Here is a 20,053-nt window from a genome sequence, read left to right as displayed (position 1 = left end):
CGTCAAACGGCAGGGACTGTCTCTATCTGTTGCCGACTTGTTCATTCCAAGTGCTTAGTACAGTGCTCTGCACATAGTAAGCGCTCAATAAATACTAATGAATGAATGAATGAATGAATGAATGAATGCTGTTTGACTTTGAGCAAGTCACTTCACTTCTCTGGGCCTCAGTTCCCTCATCTTTGGAATGGGGTTTGAGACTGTGTGTCCTATGTGGGACAGAGACTGGGTCCAACTTAATCTCCTGATATCTACCCCAGGGCTTTGAACAGTGATTGACACATAGTAAGCACTTAACAAATACCACTATTCAAGGCTTAGAACAGTAGTTGGCACATGTTAAGCACTTATCAAATACCATAATTATTAGTATTATTCACTCTTTCACAGCTCCTCAAGGGGCAGGGCTCTAAACCCCAAGGTATTATCTGAGCTCTTAGAACCAAGGAGCTTGGAACTGGGGATCTGCTGTGTAAAGCTACCTGGAAAAATACTCAGGGGGCACAAAGGTGTCAGCTTCAGGGTGTGGATTCTGGGTCCCTTTCAGTTTCTTTTCCTATCCCTGACTCACGATGCTAGGAGGCCCTTGGAAGCCTCCGTGGGTTCAATGGTATAGTCATTAGAGGGTAGGTCTGGCATCTTTGGCTCAAACTCCAGCTTGTGGACTCTGAGCTGTGTTAGAGGAAAGCCGCTCCTCGTGGTCCAGGCTGCCTTTGGTCACAGCCGGACAGACAGGGAGAACCCAGCAAAGTCCATTTCCTCTCCAACATTACCACTAGACTTGAGCAAGGGCCAGCTACCCCCAGAGAACTCTAAATTGTAGAGGAGAAGGTTTCTGTGGGTGACACTGTGAGGCCTGGTGAACTCCAGATTGACCACATCCCATCTGGTACCCTAGACGTTTGGTTACTCGACTCATGGAAGAATTCTCCATGAAACCCGGCAATAGTAATCACGAGACCTCCACCCTAGAGAAGGCTCATCTCTCACTTTCTCTCCGCAAACCCTGTGGTCTCTAGCATCCCTTCACTAGAGTGCTTGGCTCTGCATCAGGGAGAAACAATGCTGCCCCTTGCCATTTTTTTCCTTGAATCCATCAATCAGCCAGTCATATTTATTGAGCACTTTCTGTGTGCAGAGCACTGTACTAAAAACTTGGGAGAGTATAATGGAAGGAATAGATATGATCCCTGCCCTCAAAGGGTTTACTGTTTAGCCTGGGAGACAAATGCTAAAACAAACTACAGAGGATGTACAAAGACATGTGCATAAATAAAACAAGAAGGTATTGGGAGAGTTAGAACATGCTAATATCCACCACTTGTCTGCTGTGTGATCTTAGGGAAGTCACTTAACTTCTCTGCGCCTCAGTTACCTGACCACATTGTGCTTTCTGAAGGGTGAAGCAGCATGGCTTGGTGGCAAGAGCCCGGACTTGGGAGTCAGAGGTCGTGGGTTCTAATCCTGACTCCACCACTTGTCTGCTGTGTGACCTTGGGCAAGTCAGTTAACTTCTCTGGGCCTTAGTTACCTCGTGTAAAAATGGGGATGAAGACTGTGAGCTCCACGTGGGACAATCTGATTACCCTGTATCTACACCAGCACTTAGAACAGTGCTCTGCACATAGTAAGTGCTTAACAGATACCATAATTATTGTTATTATTCTACACACAGAGCATATGATGGATTGATAAATATTGCTAAATAAATAATGATGGATTGATTAATTGGAGGAGTGGCAAGTGACAGCAACATTTCCTTCTTAAGCTGCATGGCCTAGTGGAGCTGTGTGACCTTGGGCAAGCCATTTCACTTCTCTTTGCCTCAGTTACCTCATCTGTAAAATGGGGATTAAAAGTGTGAGCCCCACATGGGACAACATGATTACCCTGTATTTACCCCAGCACTTAGAACAGCGCTTAGCACATAGTAAGCACTTACAAACACCACAATTATTATTATAGAGCACAGGCCTGGGAGTCAGAAGGACTTGGGTTCTAATCCTAGCTCTGCTGCTTATCTGCTGTGTGACCCTGGGCAAGTCACTTAACTTCTCTGTGCTTGTTACCTCATCTGTAAAATGGGGATTAGACTGTGAGCCCCATGTGGGTCTCTGTCTAACCCAATTTGTTTGTATAATAATTATAATGGTATTTGTTAAGAGCTTACTATGTGCCAAGCACTGTTCTAAGCAATGGGGTATATAAAGCTAACCAGGGTGTCTCACGTGGGGCTCACAGTCTTCATCCCCATTTTACAAATGAGGTAACTGCGGCATAGAGAAGTTAAGTAACTTGCCCAGGGTCACACATCAGACAAGTAGTGGAGTCGGGATTGGAACCCACATCCTCTGACTCCCCAGCCCATGCTCTTGCCACTAAGCCACTCTGCTTCTCTGTGCTACCCTAGCACTTAGTATAGTGCCTGGCACATGGTAAGCACTTAATAAATACTACAATTATTCTTATTACCTCATCTGTAAAATGAGGATGGGGACTGTGAGCTTGTATCTACACCAACTCTTAGTATAGTGCCTGGCACACAGTAAGCACTTAAATACCATAAAAAAGTGTTTAAGTGGTGTGGAAGTGCCAAGGGGCCTGGGGGTGAGGGGTGTTCATGTAAATAGGGATTAGTCAGTGATGGCCTCCTGGAGGAGATGCAGTTTCAAGAGGGCTTTGAAGATTGGGAGAGCAATAATCTGCAGGATATGGATGGGGAAGGAGTTCCAGACAGATGGAAAGAGGGGTATGAGTAAGAGAAGGGACAAGAATGAGCACATTGAGAAGGCTGACGAGTAGAACGCAATGGGTGATGCCTAGTGGATAGAGCACAGACCTGGGAGTCAGAAGAAACTGGGTTCTAACCCGGGCTCTGCCACTTGTCTGTTGTGTTTCTTGAGGCAAGTCACTTCACTTCTCTGTGCCTCAGGTCCCTCATCTGTAAAATGAGGTTTAAGATGGTGAGCCTCATGTGGGACAGGGACTGTCTCCAGTCTGATTAGCTTGTATCCACTCCAGTGCTTAGTACAGTGCTTAGCACAAATGTTTTTTAAGAAAGAGTTGGGGCATAGTGGGAGTGAAGATGTCAGGGGCAAGAGTTAAGTGCCTTAAAGCCAGTGGTCAGGAGTTTCTAATTTATTGAAGCCATTTAATATAGCTAAATAAATAGAGCTTTTGGTGTAGTACACTCATTCATTCATTCAATCATATTTATTAAGCGATTACTGTGGGTAGAGCACTGTACTAAGCGCTTGGGAAAGTACAAGAGGTTGGGTAGAGATCAATAAATAAGTGTGCCCCAGTGGTCGTGCTCAGTATCACGGCCTGAAAAGTATACACTTTGATGTTCCCTGAGCCAGAGAACAATTCACAACTCCACACTGGTCTAGGCAGAATTTCCCATGAAAAAGATAGAATGCAGCAGGTAATCAGTCAGTCCAGCCAGTGGCATTTCAACCTGTTTCCTCTCTCCCAGGAATGCTGGGCACTTTGCTGGCATTCGTTGGTTTGTGATTTCCCATAGACTGGGACATAAGAGGCAGGAAAACTTTGGCGTGAAAAATGAGAGGGCAAACAAAACTAAAGTCAGATACCAAAAATGGCCCCTGTCGGGGGTAGGGAGAAGTGAACAGTGGATCCACTTCATTTTCACAGGCAAATTCTCTGATTCCACTGAATTCACTTTGGCCTCAAATATCCAGATATTTTTAAAATGTTAGGACAGGAAGAAGGCAAAGTTGGCCTAAAATACCTGAGACCTGAAATATTCACATCATTTGCTAATGCCGACAATCAGACAGGATGTCTTCCACAGCCTTAAAAGTTGGATAGGGCTACCTGTCTCAGTCGTAATTTACTGTAGGAATAGTACATTCTGGTCATATTCTGCTTCGCATTCCAACCCATGCCTTCTCCACAACTGAAGATATGGCATCAATCTCCCTTAGTAATATTTTGCACATCAGATTTAAAAAGGAGCAAATGTGCCTTTTTTTTTGTCTTTTCAACTGTCTGCCCTTTAACACTTGAGCCAAGGTTAGGCTTCCGGTTCGGATTCTTGGGGAATTTATGCCTCTGGGGCAAACAGACATTCATTCACTGGTGCTTGCAAGAGATGGTTCTATCTGCTGTTTGCAAAAGCACATCAATTTTCTAATTTGCACTTAAAACACACTCCTTTATATCAGTAATCTCTAGCAATACAAGAAGTGTGTGCATATAATAATACATATAACTATATAGTGTAAATGTAATCAAGCAGTTGATGGGTGGCATAAGTATTTGTTGTCTCCTGCACTAAAAAGCACTTTAAAAAGATTACACACAAACACTTGTCATGGTAAATGCCTGCTGAGTGCTTTCACAGCACAGTGATTGTGTTAATTATTGTCTTTCCGCCTCTTAGGATCAGTACTCTTCGCACCATCACCTTGAAAAATAAAACAATGTGAGGAAAAGACCTGCAGCGATGGAGAGTCGGATTGGCAGGCGCGCGCGAGGGGGAGGGGTGTGTGTGTATGTGTATGTACACAAAGGGGGTGTCAGAAATTTTGTTTTAAGTTTCTATGTACATATCCTTTGCTAACACTGAACGGTTTAACTACATTTTTTTAAAGGTCACGTTTTCTGCAGCCACTATATTTCACCTGGAACCAGTTTATTTCCGAGGAAAGCTCCAGAGGCTATCCTAAACGGATCCGTCTGAGTCTGTGTGGTGGCTCACCAATGCTAATGCTAATTGTGGAATTTGTTAAGCGCTTACTATAAGCCAAACACCGTACTGGCCGCTGAAATGAATCCGTCGATTATTTATTTATTGTAATGTCTGTCTCCCCTCTAGACTGTAAACTCTTCGTGGGCAGGGAAAATGTTTACCGACTCTGTTGTACTGTATTCTCCCAAGTGCTTAGCACAGTGCTCTGCACACAAAGGGCTTATTCATTCAATAGTATTTATTGAGCGCTTACTATGTGCAGAGCACTGTACTCAATATTCATTCAATCGAATTTATTTAGCGCTTACTGTGTGCAGAGCACTGTACTAAGCATTGAAAGTACATCATTGCAATAGAGACAATCCCTGCCCACAATGAATACCTTTGATTTATTTGAGTAGTTACTAGATAAATCAGGTCGGACACAATCTCCTTCCCACATGAGGGTCACGACCCTCAGTGGAATAGGGGTAGGGTCCCGATTTGGGAATTTGCCTTTTTAAATCATCAAAAGCAGGTTAGATGCTTCTTATTAGTTCCCCATTTCAATAAATACATTTTTAAAAAACTGCGAAATGAAACAAGCAATGCCCTAAACCACAAGCACAGGTCTTCCCAAGGTCCTTCATTTGTAGGTTTAGAATATTTGCTCATTGGAGTCATGGTACTCTTTTGTCTCCTGCCACTGATGGGTATAGTGTTCTCTATCCCCTCCATACTTAAAAAAAAAAATGAAAATGACATGGACCTTCTCTCCTCAGGTTAGAGAATTAATACTAAAATCTCTTCTGTTTTGCATTCGCGACTTTCCCCTGGCTATGGCAATGCGATAACAATGCTTGAACCTCTGATTAAAATAAAAAATGGGGTGTGCTTATTATACCGTCTTCACGGTCTGCCCGGGAACCAGCCACCAGCTTGGAAACATGTGGTCTCAATATGCATAAGCAATTATAACTGATAAAAAAATTGCGCGTCCTGCTATTAAACTAGCGGCGATCCCCGAAGCCCTCACTATCGGAGGAGGGTCGGTTTGTGGATTCCCTTTTCCTCCTTCCCTCTGCTCTGCCCCCACTCCCCGTCCCACAGCACTTGCGTATATATGTACATATTTATACCAAGAATTCTATTTATTTTTATTAATGATGTGTATATATCTAAAATTCTATTTATAATGATGGCACTGATGCCCTTTTTCTTGTTGTTATGCCTGCCTCCCCCCTTCCGGACGGGGAGCCCGTTGTGGGAAGGGATTGTCCCTCTTCGTTGCTGGATTGCGCTTTCCAAGCGCTTAGCGCAGTGCTCTGCGGACGGTAAGCGCTCCATAAATACGACTGAATGAATGAGTGCATGGATCGAGGCGTCTTAAACCTCGTCCCCTTCGGCGAACGGTCCGAAGGATGGTAAGGCTGGCCAATCCAGCGCTTAGAACAGCGCTCAGCACATAGTAAGGGCTTAAGAAATACCATAATTATTGTTAAATCCTCAGGGGAGATGCGAAGGATGGTAAGGCTGGCCAATCCAGCGCTTAGAACAGTGCTCAGCACATAGTAAGCGCTTAAGAAATACCATAATGAATATTAAATCCTCAGGGGCAGATTCGAAGGATGAAAAGGCTGGCAAATCCTCAGGGGAGATGCGAAGGGTGGTAAGGCTGGCCAATCCAGCGCTTAGAACAGTGCTCAGCACATAGTAAGCGCTTAAGAAATACCATAATTACTATTAAATCCTTAGAGGAGATTCGAAGGATGGTAAGGCTGGCAAATCCTCAGGGGAGATGCGAAGGATGGTAAGGCCAGCGCTTAGAACAGTGCTCAGCACATAGTAAGCGCTTAAGAAATACCATAGTGAATATTAAATCCTCAGGGGTTGATTCGAAGGATGGTAAGGCTGGCAAATCCTCAGGAGAGATGCGAAGGATGGTAAGGCTGGCCAATCCAGCGCTTAGAACAGTGCTCAGCACATAGTAAGGGCTTAAGAAATACCATAATTAATATTAAATCCTCAGAGGAGATTCGAAGGATGGTAAGGCTGGCAAATCCTCAGGGGAGATTCCGTGGGAAACTGGGGGAAGGGAACATTTTTTTAAAAAAAGTGTCTCCGCTCACCCCGTTATCCCTCTTTCCAAACTTTTTCCCTGCGAGGTCAGCTGGGCCGGAGCCGTTTGCGCCCCCTTCCCGGGCTCCGGGGGTGGGGGTCGTGGCGGGGGGGGGGGTTGAGAGGAGGGGAAAGGGAGGGCTCCTTGGGGTAACACCCCCACCCCCACCTCCCTCCCCCTCCCCGCAGCTGAGCCGGCCCAGCCCAGACCCCGGTGCGCTGGCAGATGTGCGCAGCGCTCCGCCGGAGCCGGTCCTGCCCGCCGGCTCCCGCAGCCTTGCAGATAGGGGCTCGCCCGCCCGGGGAGGAAGGGGAAGGAGGGTGGGGGGGGGGGTCTCTCCTGGACGCCCGGACCCACCCAGCCTTCGGCCCGGGCAGCTATGCACCCGGACAGGGGGGCTTCTCGCTGTCCGCACCTCGCCCTGCGCTGAGCCCGGCCGGCTCCCAACCGAGCCGGTCCTTGGACCCGCATCTCCTTCGCCCCCCACCCCTCGCCCCTTTCCGCGGGCTGCGGGGGGGGGGCTGATGCAGCCGCCAAGGTAAGCCCCAGAGACCCCCCCTCCCTGCCCCCCCCGGATGGAGGGAAGGATGGATGGACGGGGAGGGGAAAAGGTGGGAAAAGGGGGAGCAGAGGTCGCCCCCAAGCCCGGGCTGCACATCCAACCCCTGCGAGCCGGACTTTCCCTGGGTCGCCTTGATGATGGGATTATTAATGATCATATTATTTACTCATTCATTTTATCCCTCTTTTTGTTATTTATGGGCGGCGTGCAAGGCACCGCAGTAAACCCTCGGGAGCATCCGGCAGAACCCGTCCCCTGCCCGCAACGAGCTCTCAGCCTCCTGATTTGGGGCTTGATGGTTTCTAGGTTCCTTCGCCTCTTGGACACTGTACGGTTTAATAATCATTATGATATTTATTAAGCGCCAACTCTGCGCTGAGCTCTGTGCTGAGCGCTGGGTTTGTTGGCTTAATGCCTCCCCGCCTTTACCGAGCTGTCGGGGGCTGGTCTCCCACTTTTTGATTTTGTTGGGGCTTTCCTCGCCTCCCCCCCTCTTCTTTGCCGGGTTGGGGGTGTCTCTGCAGCTCCCGGTTTGCTTCGGGGCGGTCCTTTATTTATTGTCATTCATTCATTCAATCGTACGGCGTGGCTTTAGTGGAAAGAGCCCGGGCTTGGGAGTCACAGATCGTGAGTTCTAATCCTCCACTTAGCTGTGTGACTTTGGGCGAGTCACTTCACTTCTCTGTGCCTCACTTACCTCATCTGTAAAGTGGGGATTATGACTGTGAGCCCCACGTGGGACACCCTGATGACCTTGTATCTAACTCAGCGCTTGGCACATATAGTAGGCGCTTAACAAATACCACCATTATTATTATTGAGCGCTTACTGGATGCACAGCACCGTACTAAGCGCTTGGAAGGTACAGTTCGGCAACAGATAGAGACAAACCCTATCCAACAACTAGAAAATTTCACCCACCTACTTCCCTGCGGGGAGCCACGGGCCGGTGCAGTTTGGTGGCGGGAGAGAGGGCCTGTCCGTGGGAGTGGACAGGTGTATTTCGGATAAGGCACCAAAGCTTGGTACAGGCTTTGATGCCATCCTTCACTGCTGCCTGTCGGGATAATTGCATTGCCTTGCTTCTGCTCGGAGTTCGAATCAATTTTCCCAGATTGAGATTTTTAAAGGTCGCCTGGAAGGTCTGTTGTCATGGCTTAAGGAGACATTGGATTGCATTTATTTTATAAATCGAATTTTACCCAAAGGATCAGGGAAAATAGCTCCATCTAGCGGAAAGAGTGAACCCCGAACTCTGCTTGACGCTACGGTAACAACCGCTTCGCCGGGATGGTCTCGATCCCTTCTCGAAATAAAAAAAGATAATAAAAGCCAAACCCTCTCTTATGTGCAGGCGGTTAATAACTTCCCAGGCGGTCCTCACGCCGTGCTGATCAATTTTGACCATTTCCTCTTAAATAATGATCAGCTGTTGCAAGTACTTGACACTTTGCCACTGTTATTTATCTCCTGGTTGAGATACCTTGGAATTCAGTTTATGGAATTGGAGAGGGCAATGGAAAACTAAGTCTGCCTTCCATTTAATTATTCCGCAGCGAATCAGAATGTCACAGGATGACACTTCATGCTATCGAGGCTTACCTTTTACGGCTGGCATCAGCAGTTTCAAGAAAATGGGATTTGTCCATCTTTTAAAGATCCTCTTTAATTAATGCACTTCTTCCCTGGGGCTTTTTGTTACCCCACCGCACGCTTATGTGTCCACAGAATAGTAGAGATGTGATTTTTCAGAATGAAATGGGGCAAATTTGAATTTCCATCTACCTGGTGGACACCCCAGTTTCTACAGGGATAGGAGATGAGGAAATGGAAACAGTAGTACCATTATGTGCAAAACTAGGATGGAGGAGACAAAGACCTCATTTACATAGCCAATAATTGGGATTGACCTCCCACAAGAGGAAGTTGGGCTAAACTGAAAGGACAATCTACCAGTTTTTGGTGGGTTGGTTTATACGTTATGTTTTTTAAGTATAGTTAATATGATCAAATTCAACCGCCCCACAGGTCCATTCGTGAGTGTATTTGGAGTATGTGAAAAGGTGAATTAAGATATCTTCTGGGTTCTGTTGCCAACAAGACAAGCAAAGTCCCAGACTCCTAGGGAGAAAAACTCACGTGCCTGCTTTGGGCAAGGAAAGAGTGGGCTGCAGTGGATGTAACATTCCACTTTTTAACAAGATGACATGACCCAATAATTTAGTCTAGGCCCATCTGTTTCCTTCGGTTGTGGGGGATTATGGGGAATTTTTTACTCCCTCTCCTTTCCTGGCCGTTTTTCCATTAGGAGACATACAGGTGCTTACATTAAGAGGAATACATGCGAGGGTTGAATTTTTCATGTTGATTCCAAAACCATTTGTCCATTTGCAGTTATTTATTAAATACCCAGACATTTGACTGCACGGTCCATCTCCGTAAGTCTGGCTCTGTGTATTTGGATAGCACAGCCTACCTCAGTCTGGGTAAATGCATGCTTCTCCGCTTTCGGCCAAAGAGTATTTTGCTGGCACCCTTTACTTCAAAGTTCCTCCCAGCATACCACCTTGTCTGTCCTACTGACTCCATAACTCTTGGAATTGTGGGTTCAGCCAGGAGGAGCAGCGTGGCTTAGAGGATTGCACACGGGTCTAGGAGTCAGAAGGACCTGGGTCCTAGTCCCGGTTCTGCCACTTGTCTGGTCTGTGACCTTGGGCAAATTACTTAATTTCTCTGAGCCTCAGTTTGTCTGTAAAATGGGGGTTATTACGACTGAGCCCCATGTGGGGCATGGACTGTGTCCAACCTGATTAGCTTGTAATAATAACGGTATGTGTTAAGCGCTTACTATGTGCCAAGCACTGTTTTCAGCACTGGAATAATAATTATGGCATTTGTTAAGTGCTTACTCTGTGCCAGGCACTATACTGGGTTGGATACAAGAAAATCAGGTTGGACACAGTCCATGTCCCCACATGGGGCTCACGTCTCAATCCCTATTTTACAGATGAGGTGACTGAAGCACAGAGAAATGAAGTGACTTGCCCAGGGTCACACAGCAGACAAGTATTGGAGCCGGAAATAGAACCCATGACCATCTGACTCTTAGGCCCATACTCTATTTGTTATGCCATGCTACACCATACCCCAGCACTTAGGAGAATGCCTGGGTCATAGTAAGCACGTAACAAATACCATTTAAAAAAAGTTCTAGAACTTGGAGAAACTTTAGAGGTGATTTAGCAAGCTGTCCATGGGTACCAATGCTAAGAGGCTTCCAGGGTCAGTACGTAAAGTAAGTGACACGATGCTATGGTTATGTCCGAGGGCCTAACGAGTGCTTTTATACCATGCATCTGAATTTCCTGGTGAATTTTTAACAGCATATTTATTACCTGCAGGGTCAGGTCCCTTTAAAGTCATTCCTCAGGTCCCTTGTGAGATTGAGGACTCTGGACTGCCTCCTGAAAAATGGATCATTTGTGAGAAAAGAAACACCCGATGAGTGAAATTTTCAGGTCTGTCATGACTGTGTGAAAGCTAATATTTTAAGTCTGAGAACATCCTTTCTTCCAGGGAACTCAAAACAGTTTGCAGGCACGATCTCATTCCTCCCCACAACATCCCTGTAGGGGAGATGAATGTCAAGTTATTAACCTCGTTTTGCATGTGGGGAAGCTGAGGCTTAGAGAAGTTAAATAACTTGACCAAGGTCACCAAGGCATTCTGCAATGTCTTTCCAGACGTTACATTTATTCACTACGAGGCAATCCGCACACAGAGACAGGGCGTAGCGTCGGAAATGCTATCAGATATAGGTGAAGCAAGGTGCATGAAGATGGAAATGTCACTTTTAACAGAGCAGCTTTGAGCTCAGACTAGATTCGGCCTGCACAGAGCTGTGGATGGCTTTCAGTGCATCAGACAGAAGTCCAGGTTTATGAACTGAACAGGTTACGTCCTCGCATTCCCCAGGGATCCCCCACCTGAATTCCCCACCTGAGCAGCAGTCACATCTTGGAGGCCTGTTGCACCTGGTTGCTTTTGAAAACTTGGAGTGAGCCTGCTATTTTCCCAGTTCCTCTCACTTCAAGATAGATTCCCATGTCCATTCTTTTTTTTTTCCTTTTTTGGAAGATGAGCTGTATCCGGGTCCAAGCTTTCAAACCTGTTATAAATCCACTGTTGTTCAGACCAGACCCATCTTTCTCCTATTTCTTTTGGCACGTTGACACTGACGATTTCCGTTCTCCCACCCTTGTGGGGAGAGGAGTGGAGTTAGCTGTCTTCATCAGGTGGAGACTGGAATTAAGTCCTGCACCATCAGAGCCTAGCTGTGATCTGGAGGAATTCTTCCTATGGTGTAACATGATTAAAATTCTCCAAAATAAATTCTAGGAAGAGTAACCCTTTTCTTAAAGAGAGACATTTACATCCCTTTTAGTTTGGCATTATTTTTGTTGTTGTTTAAAGCCAGGAATCTGCTGGATTTTAGCAGTTTTAAACAACTCTGAATTCAGTGAATAACTTGGTTTTCTGTTCCTAGTGCTTGAATGTCTGTGGTGTTTGAACTTGACAACAAAATTGGCCCCAAATCCAGAAACTCCAGCCCTCTGCTTTTGAAGGGAGATAAATTCCCTTGCTGTTGTTTATGGCAGTTCCCCTGGTTGGATCAACGGTTTTAGACTGGTTACGCTCACAGGGAAGAAGTGGAATGATGACAGATAATAATGGACCCATGTCATTAATAGTGGTATAGATTAATGAACACCTGTGGGTAGACAGTATATGAGTATGTTATCCAATAGTTTGAATTCCAGAACAGTGCTATTTAGTTTTGATGCATGATTTCACAAACTCTCTTTTCTTGAGTAGAGTCACAAAGCACTGTAGTTTTTGTAGTTACATGGTGCCCCCTTTTTAAGGGGGAGATCTAGAAACCATACCCAAACCCATTAATGAATCCATATAAAGACCAGCCCGTGCTGTTTGAGTTTTGTAAATGGGACCCTGAAGCTGAGGGAGAGTTGAAACCTTCAGTACAATTTCTCAATCAGGATGGTTATCTTAAATCTTAGCTCTGGAGTCTCTGCCTTAATCTCTAGATAATAATAATTGTGGTATTTGGAAAGCACTCACTACATGCCAAGCCCTGTACTAAGCACTGAGGTGGATACAAGATAATCATATCAGACTCAGCCCCTGTCTCATCTTGACCTCACAGTAAGAGCAACAACAGATATTTAATCCCTGTTCTACAGATAGGTGGTGAAACTGAGGCACAGAGAAGTTAAGTTTTATTTGCCGATGGTCTCACAGCAGGCAAGTAGCGGAGCCATGATTAGATTCCGGGTAGACAGCAGACACTTTTGGTATATCTACGGGTTTACTTTCATTCATTCATTCACTAGTATTTATTGAGCGGTTACTTTGTGCAGAGCACTGTACTAAACGCTTGGAATGTACAATTCGGCAACAGAATTTTTAACAGGAGATCCTATACTGTAGCTAACATACTCTGAGAACTGAGGACAGCTGTCTTACTGAATATATTGGGAAACCCAGCTGTTGAAATGGTTACTACTTTCTGATTTTCATCATGGGGGCCAGTAGCAGTCTGAGAGCCTGGGAAAGACACTATTATTTCCTCCTGATCCCTTGCTTAAGGGAGGAGGGGGAGACTACCACTTATCCCATCATCATATCTCTTCCCACCACCAGGACTCATGCATCTGCCTCATGTTTCTCTCTCTGTGCATCCTCCCCTTCCCACAAGGCTATACTTTTTTGTGGTACCCAAGTCACGTGTCATCGGTTAATGCTAAGTGAGCCTTTGCTGGGTGCCTGGGGTTCTGTAGTATTATAGAGTTCACAGATACTGTGCCCCATGACTCCAGCAAACTTGGTGTGGGGCTGAAATGGATACCGTAGTTGGAATGACTAGCCAGGGCTGTTCCAAAGTATTCCTAAAGTCATTTCTATTGGCAGAGAGCGTGGAGAAGAGATTGTCCTTGCCCCGTCCAGGATTATGATCTAGTGGGCAATATAATGGGAGGGCGAAGGACAGGGTCATGGGATCTTGTGCTCTGTTATGGTTGATTAGTGTTTTCTCATATATACAAAACTTTTAACAGCATGTGCTGCATCCAATGAACCATTAGATTACAGAAAATTTCCTAGAATTAGACAAAATAATTGTAGAGTGACTTGTGCCAGATTTTGCCATTGAAATTTCCACGAGGGAAGCATCGTGGCGTAGTGGAAAAAGCACCAGCCTGGAAGTCAGGATACCTGAGTTCTCATCCTGGCTTCTCCACTTGCCTGTGTGTGACCTTGATCAAGTCATTTAACTTCTCTGTGCCTTGGTTTCCTCATCTGTATGATGGAAATTCTTACCTTTCTCTCTCCCACTTAGGCTGCAAGCCAGTGTGGGAGATTGTGTCCAGTCTCATTATCTTTTTTTAAAATTATATTTGTTAAGTGCTTACTATGTGGCAGGCACTGTACTAAGTGCTGAGGTACATAAAAGATCAACAGGATGGGCAGAGTCCCTGTCCCACATTGAGCTCCTGGTCTTAATCCTTGTTTTACAGATGAGGTAACTGAGGCACAGAGAAATTAAGTGACTTGTCCAAAGTCACACAGCAGACAAGTGGCCGAACCATAAGTAGAACCCAGGTCCTATGACCTCCAGGCCTGTACTGTTTCCACTAGGCCACACCGCTTTTCTTCTAATGATTATGTTATATCTACCCCAATACTTAGCACAATGCTTGGCACATAGTAAGTGATGAACAAATACCACAGTTATTACCATTAGCCCTTTAGGTATTGATAACACACTCAACATCTTCTGGGTAGGACACTCGTAGCGAGTGGCAATTCCTCACTTCCTTGGCTGTGCAGCTTGGTCAGGTGGCATTCCAGCTGTTAAAGAACTGCCTCCACAGCCTTCCAGTTCAGACTGAATTAACATCCCCTCTCTGACCCCTCCCCCTGAACCGGGTTTCCCAAGGCTCTGTGACAAATCATCTCGGTGAGGTTGACTCCAGCTCAGGCACCACCGAGGAGTGAGGGTAGCCCTCTGGGCCCTCTGTCTTCCTGGGATTATTATGGGTCAGGAAATGATCAGGAGCAGGAGGTGGTGGTCCATAGGGAAGATGAGGAGGGGGCCTGACAACAGAAAAAACTGCCATTTGCCACCCAGACAGGGTACAACAACAGGATGCTGGAGACTACAACCAGCTCGGAGCAGCGTGGCTCAGTGGAAAGAGCCCGGGCTTTGGAGTCAGAGGTCATGAGTTAGAATCCCAGCTCTGCCACTTGTCAGCTGTGTGACTGTGGGCAAGTCACTTCACTTCTCTGTGCCTCGGTTACCTCATCTGTAAAATGGGGATTAAGAGTGTGAGCCCCACGTGGGACATCCTGATTCCCGTGTCTACCCCAGCGCTTAGAACAGTGCTCGGCACATAGTAAGCGCTTAACAAATACCAACATTATTATTATTATTGGTTGAGCTTTTGAGCAGCTTACCAAGCCCCTAGCCATTCCTTGTTGACAGAGCTTTCTACAAACACCAATGGAATATATCAGAAAGAAACAGACCATTTTCCTTGGATCAGTTAAGATCTTTTTCCTTTCCACATCTAAGGCAACTTTAAATCAAATCTATCAAACGTTATAATTTATTGAGTGCCTATTGTGTGCAGAGCACTGTGCTTTAGAGAGTGCAGTTGAGTGAAAAGATATGATTCCTGCCGTCAAGGAGCTTACAATCTAGCAGAAGACACAGGCACTAAAATAAATTACAGGTAGGAGGAGGTAATAGGGCATACAAGACATAGATGTGTGTTTCGGGGAATTCTGAGTACCTGAGCACATGTTTAGGTGGCACAAAAGTGCTGAACTAGCAGTTGAGGAATCACTGAAGTTCCTTAAACCCAACACTCTGTTGAAATGACTAAGTAGAAGTGTAAGATTTTAAGACTGCAAGAACTGAATTGTAAACTCCATGGAGGCAGGGATCATGTCTTCGAACCCTAATGTATTGTCCCAAGCACTGAGTTCAGTGCTGTGCACAGAGTAAGCACTCAAGGAATTTGATTACTTCCATGAATAATACTGACCCTTTCATTGTTCTGTAGCATGAAATGCATCACTATGAAATCTGTGGATTAAAAAATACCATCCCCTAGACAAGGTGAGCATTTTAGCTTCTACGTAAGTTAAATTCTTGAACAGAGCAGTCATTAAGACAGTTGTGGAGCCTGCCCCAGGCCCTTTAGTTATTTGGGGCAGAATTCATTCATTCATCAGCTCATTCATTCATTCACTCACTCATTCATTTATCCATTTATTCAGTAGTATTATTGAGAATCCTAGGCACTTGGGAGCATGCAATGAAAATATGATCCTGCCCTTCAGGGGTGTACAGTCTAAAAGACCTATCTCTTCTCCCAAGGACCACTGCTTGAATTACAGTGCCCACATCCCCCCCACTGTTACACCTCTCCCCCGTAGGATCAGAAGGCAGGTGAAGCAGGACCTTTAGAAAATGTAAAACTGGAAAATTGCTCTCTTGACTGGAATGGGATTTAAGGAGGGAGATGGGAGAGGAGCATTAAGATGCTAGCAGACCTTGCCACAGGTGCTCAAATATTGGATGTTATCGTTGAAGCTTAATGGTTGGTTATTGCTGGGTTGGTCTTCCCACCTAGATTGTGCATGCCCTGGATTGGGAACTGTCTTCAATTTTTATCTCCTTTGTAATATCCTTATACACCTAGCACATTAGGTGCTAGATCAGTTTTAGTAATGAAAGATGCATGGATGAACCTCAACAAATATGCATGGGCTACCTCCCATGAAGAATCTATCAGGGCAACTCCAAAAGCTGTCAGGCTTCTGGATTTGGGCCTTGGAGCACATGTGTATATTATTATCTCAGCTTGTCTTTAAAATAGCCTCAGGAGGTAGTCAGCCCTCATTATCCCCATTTTGCAGATGGAAAACTGAGGTATACTGATTAGAATTCATGACTGGAACAACGATCTTGGTTGCAGTTCATTCAGTTGTATTTATTGAGTGTTTACTGTGTATAGAACACTGTACTAAGCGCTTATCAATTCTGACTAAATTGTCAGGAGCAGCCCCATAGTTTCAGAGAAGGCAGACTTACGTTTTAAAAAGTACTAGATTCCAGTGCTTTTAAACAGTTGTCTGTGTCTCAGAGTTGTGGGGTGGGTGAGCTAGAGGGTGGGAAGAGCAATTTACCAATTGATACCAGCCATTAATAGTAATGTATCAATTCCCTGCAAATCTCATTAACACAATGATTAGAACTGGAGCGTTAAAAGGATATCACACAAAGCAAATGGCTGGTGGGAGTATTTCCCTTTTAGCTTGGTGTTTTGGCCTGGGACCTGGGGGAGACCATTTATGCCTTTTGGCAAGCAGGTGCTATGCTTGCTTAATAAGATCACAACTTTCATCACAGTTGGTGAACTGCCTCTCCAATTTTGCAAAACTAATTATGCAAAGTGCTATTCAGTGGTTATAAAAGTGAAACTGGTCTCCCAAATCTGGCCGTAGGTAAGATTTACTCCCCAAATCTCTCATGCTTGCGGTTAAAATACCTTATTTGTTCAGCAGCCCTTTCCAGCTTGGGGGCTGTCATCAGAGAGGGTCGATCTGTGTCTTAAAAGGATTCATGGCCGTACACCTGGAACCACACTCATCCTGGTCTCAAAGTGAATAATTTGGCCAGTGCTATTCCGAAAGAGTCAAAACTTAACTCCAAAATTCCCAGATGTGCAACTCTGATGTTAGTCTCATTCACCTGTCTTCAAAGATACCTGCTCAAAAATCTGAGTCAAACCAGCTGGGTTGGGGGGACCAGCTTTGTAAACAGAAACTGCTTGCCTTCGGTTTCAGACTTCCCCTTTTTTCCCCTTCCATCGTGTACATTTTCGAGCAGCAGCCAAAAATGAAAATCCAGCATTACAGTCTGTGTGGCCTTCATCAGATAAGGCTGCTGGCTTTTGGTGGGAGCACAAGAGACACAAACATCTAAAACTGGGGCAAAATCGAGATCGCTTTTAGAAGAGCCAAATGAAGAACTTGGGCTTGGGGCGAGGGAGAGTCAGTTTCTCTGAAACATTTGCTCTCACCTTCTACCTCAAGCTGAACCCAAGAGAGCCCTTTTTACCACAGACTTACAGAGCACAAGAGACACAAACATCTAACACCGGGGCAAAATTGAGATAGCTTTTAGAAGAACCAAAGGAAGAACTTGGGCTTTGGGGGATGGAGAATCAGTTTCTCTGAAAACATTTGCTCTCACCTCAAGCTGAACCTAAGAGAGCGCTTTTCACCACAGAGTTATACATCCCCAAACAGCAGAATGTGATCCAAGAAACGTCTGAGATTCCCATTGATCCACTGTTGTAAATCTTTGGAAATCATCCTAAAATGATCCAAGGTTTCTGAGAAAACTAAAACTAGTTATAGATGGGTATGCAAATTATCTAGTTTTCAAGCCTCCCAAATAAACTTTGGACTTAGCGGCCCTGGGTATTTAATGTGAGTGGGTGAATCTCCCCCCCCCCCCCCAACATTCCTGGATGCTGCAGATTCAAGCACAATATCTGTATAATTTGTATGCAGAGGTGAAGGAAAGATGGACTTTCCACTATCTCCTTTCCATTTTGAAAGCTTAGTTTGGGCAGATCAGATTTTGGCTGTTCAGAGTGCAGTATCAGTCAGACTCGGTTGCTATATTATCAGCATTTAAGTTCCTGTTGTGATTTTTGGGGTGAGATGGGGAGGGTGCCATACCTAGACACCTATATTACTGACTCATAACATCCGACAATTGTGGGCAGCCAGAGGTATTGAGCCAGAATTTCTGAGTTGGATTCTTCAGGCAATGAGTGAACGTCAAAGAGGAACCGAGATTCCTGGCAACGGTCTAAGAAGCCGCCAGAGTTTGAGTTGCTTGGAAGGGTTGGCAGAAAAAAAAAACCCAAAACACAAAAAACACCCAGCTTTGAGCTTGGTATTGAGTGCATCTGATCTGGAAATCACAAGAGGTATTCCAGAGACCAGTCTGAAGTGTCATTGCTCTGGGTCAGAACCCCTCCTGTTGAACAAGGGGGTCTTGAATAACCCCTTGCTCTTGCACATTTTGTTGCAGGAAATGAGAAGGGATCTTGGCGATGGGGATGGGTGTTTCCTGGGAGAAGGGGTGGGTCAGAGGGGTGTTCTAATAACGGGAGGACCTTCTCTTTGTAAGGAGGGGTGCTGTCCACTCCTCGCCCCCCCCACCATTTCCCATTTGTATGCATTCCTTCTTTCCTCTCTCCTCCCTCTCCAGGCCCACAGCCTTCCCCACTCTTGGCTGTAATACGCTGCTCGCTGGGCTGTAAGAGGAGTGCGGCGGGGCGGAGCAGTGACTCCTGAGTGGTGGAGTCTCCGTGTACACATTGGAAGGGAGCGAGAATGATTGATGGTGGTTGGGCTGTTTTGTAAGGGGAGCAGGGACCGGGCGAAGGAGGAGGAGGGAGGAAAGAAAAAAAAATAAATCTCAAATCTTTCAGTACTGAGTTGGACTAGAGCGTCCACAGCTTGCTGCTCCGATCTTGTGGGGCAAATTTCAATCTTCTTCTCTTCAGAGTGATTTATACATATATATTTTTTCCTTTCTTTTTTGTTTTAAACTCTTCTTCCAGAGAGAGGATAGTGGTAAAAGCCCGAGCTGGATGGATGGGTATGGGGAGAGGGGCAGAATCGACAGCCCTGGGATTCTTCCAAATCCTCCGTGTCTTTCTCTGCATCTTTCCCACAGGTAAGGAACATCCCTTTGGGGTTTGGTGACTTTTAACTCCCACATTCCTGATGGCGGTGACCACCCTTTTCTCCCCGGGCCTCTCTGCAGCAGTGAAGCCACATGTTTTTAAAGCTCGCTTTTTCCACTTAGGCTTTTGTTTCTCGGTTCCCTCGACCAGCCTCCCCGGCCCCGCATTACGCACCCCGCTTGCTCATCCAGAGAGGAAATGGGTGGGAAGCCCCATTGGGGGAGGGATGGAGGGAGATGGGGCTTAAACCCTTTTTTTAAAAAATGGGGCAGGAATGGACCGTTTCCTCATTTACTCCTGGTCTGGTGAAGTGGGCTTCCGATGAGATGGGCTAAGTAACCGGGATGGGGGTGGCAGAGGTTGGACTGAGTGAGGCAGTCCAGGGTAACTCCTGTTATCTGATTGTTGAAAGGGAGATTGTGGTTTGTAAACTCATACTCGTTTGGAGGGGTGGGGGCAATGCCGGCTCAAGAGCCCCAGAAAATTAATGCTCTAAAATAGATCACTGCAGGGGTTAGACTTTCAGAGGGAACTGTAGAAGGGGTTTCGGCTGGATGCCTCTTTAGCGGGCACCCCCTGCTCCCACATTTTACTAGAAAACCCTACAGTTGTTCTGGACTTTAAGTAGCTCTTGCCATTGAATTAGCCGAGTCCCAGCGGACCTTACAAAAAGATATTTCCCATTTCCCAAATTCTGAGTCCTTCCTATCCCAACCTCCACCAGACCCAATACACCCCAGTGCCGTTCTACTTACACACACACACACACACACACACACACACAAAACCATTCCCAACCCACATGTTGGGCATGGGGTGGG

The 20,053-nt window shown here is 45.7% G+C and overlaps 1 protein-coding gene across 1 annotated transcript in view; it reads left to right on the top strand.

Moving 5' to 3' along the window:
* The first annotated feature begins 7,048 nt into the window (after positions 1 to 7,048).
* Positions 7,049 to 20,053, top strand: part of RGMA (repulsive guidance molecule BMP co-receptor a) — a 39,657-nt gene continuing 26,652 nt past the window's right edge. The window contains exons 1-2 of the mRNA XM_007670473.2: positions 7,049 to 7,353; positions 19,107 to 19,222. Coding sequence (XP_007668663.1) covers positions 7,340 to 7,353; positions 19,107 to 19,222 — 130 coding nt within the window. The 5' untranslated portion in view covers positions 7,049 to 7,339. The remainder of the gene's footprint in view (positions 7,354 to 19,106; positions 19,223 to 20,053) is intronic.

The sequence above is a fragment of the Ornithorhynchus anatinus genome, chromosome 5, assembly GCF_004115215.2.
Source record: "Ornithorhynchus anatinus isolate Pmale09 chromosome 5, mOrnAna1.pri.v4, whole genome shotgun sequence".
In the NCBI taxonomy this organism is placed as follows: domain Eukaryota; kingdom Metazoa; phylum Chordata; class Mammalia; order Monotremata; family Ornithorhynchidae; genus Ornithorhynchus; species Ornithorhynchus anatinus.
This window is presented reverse-complemented; position numbering and strand designations above follow the sequence as displayed.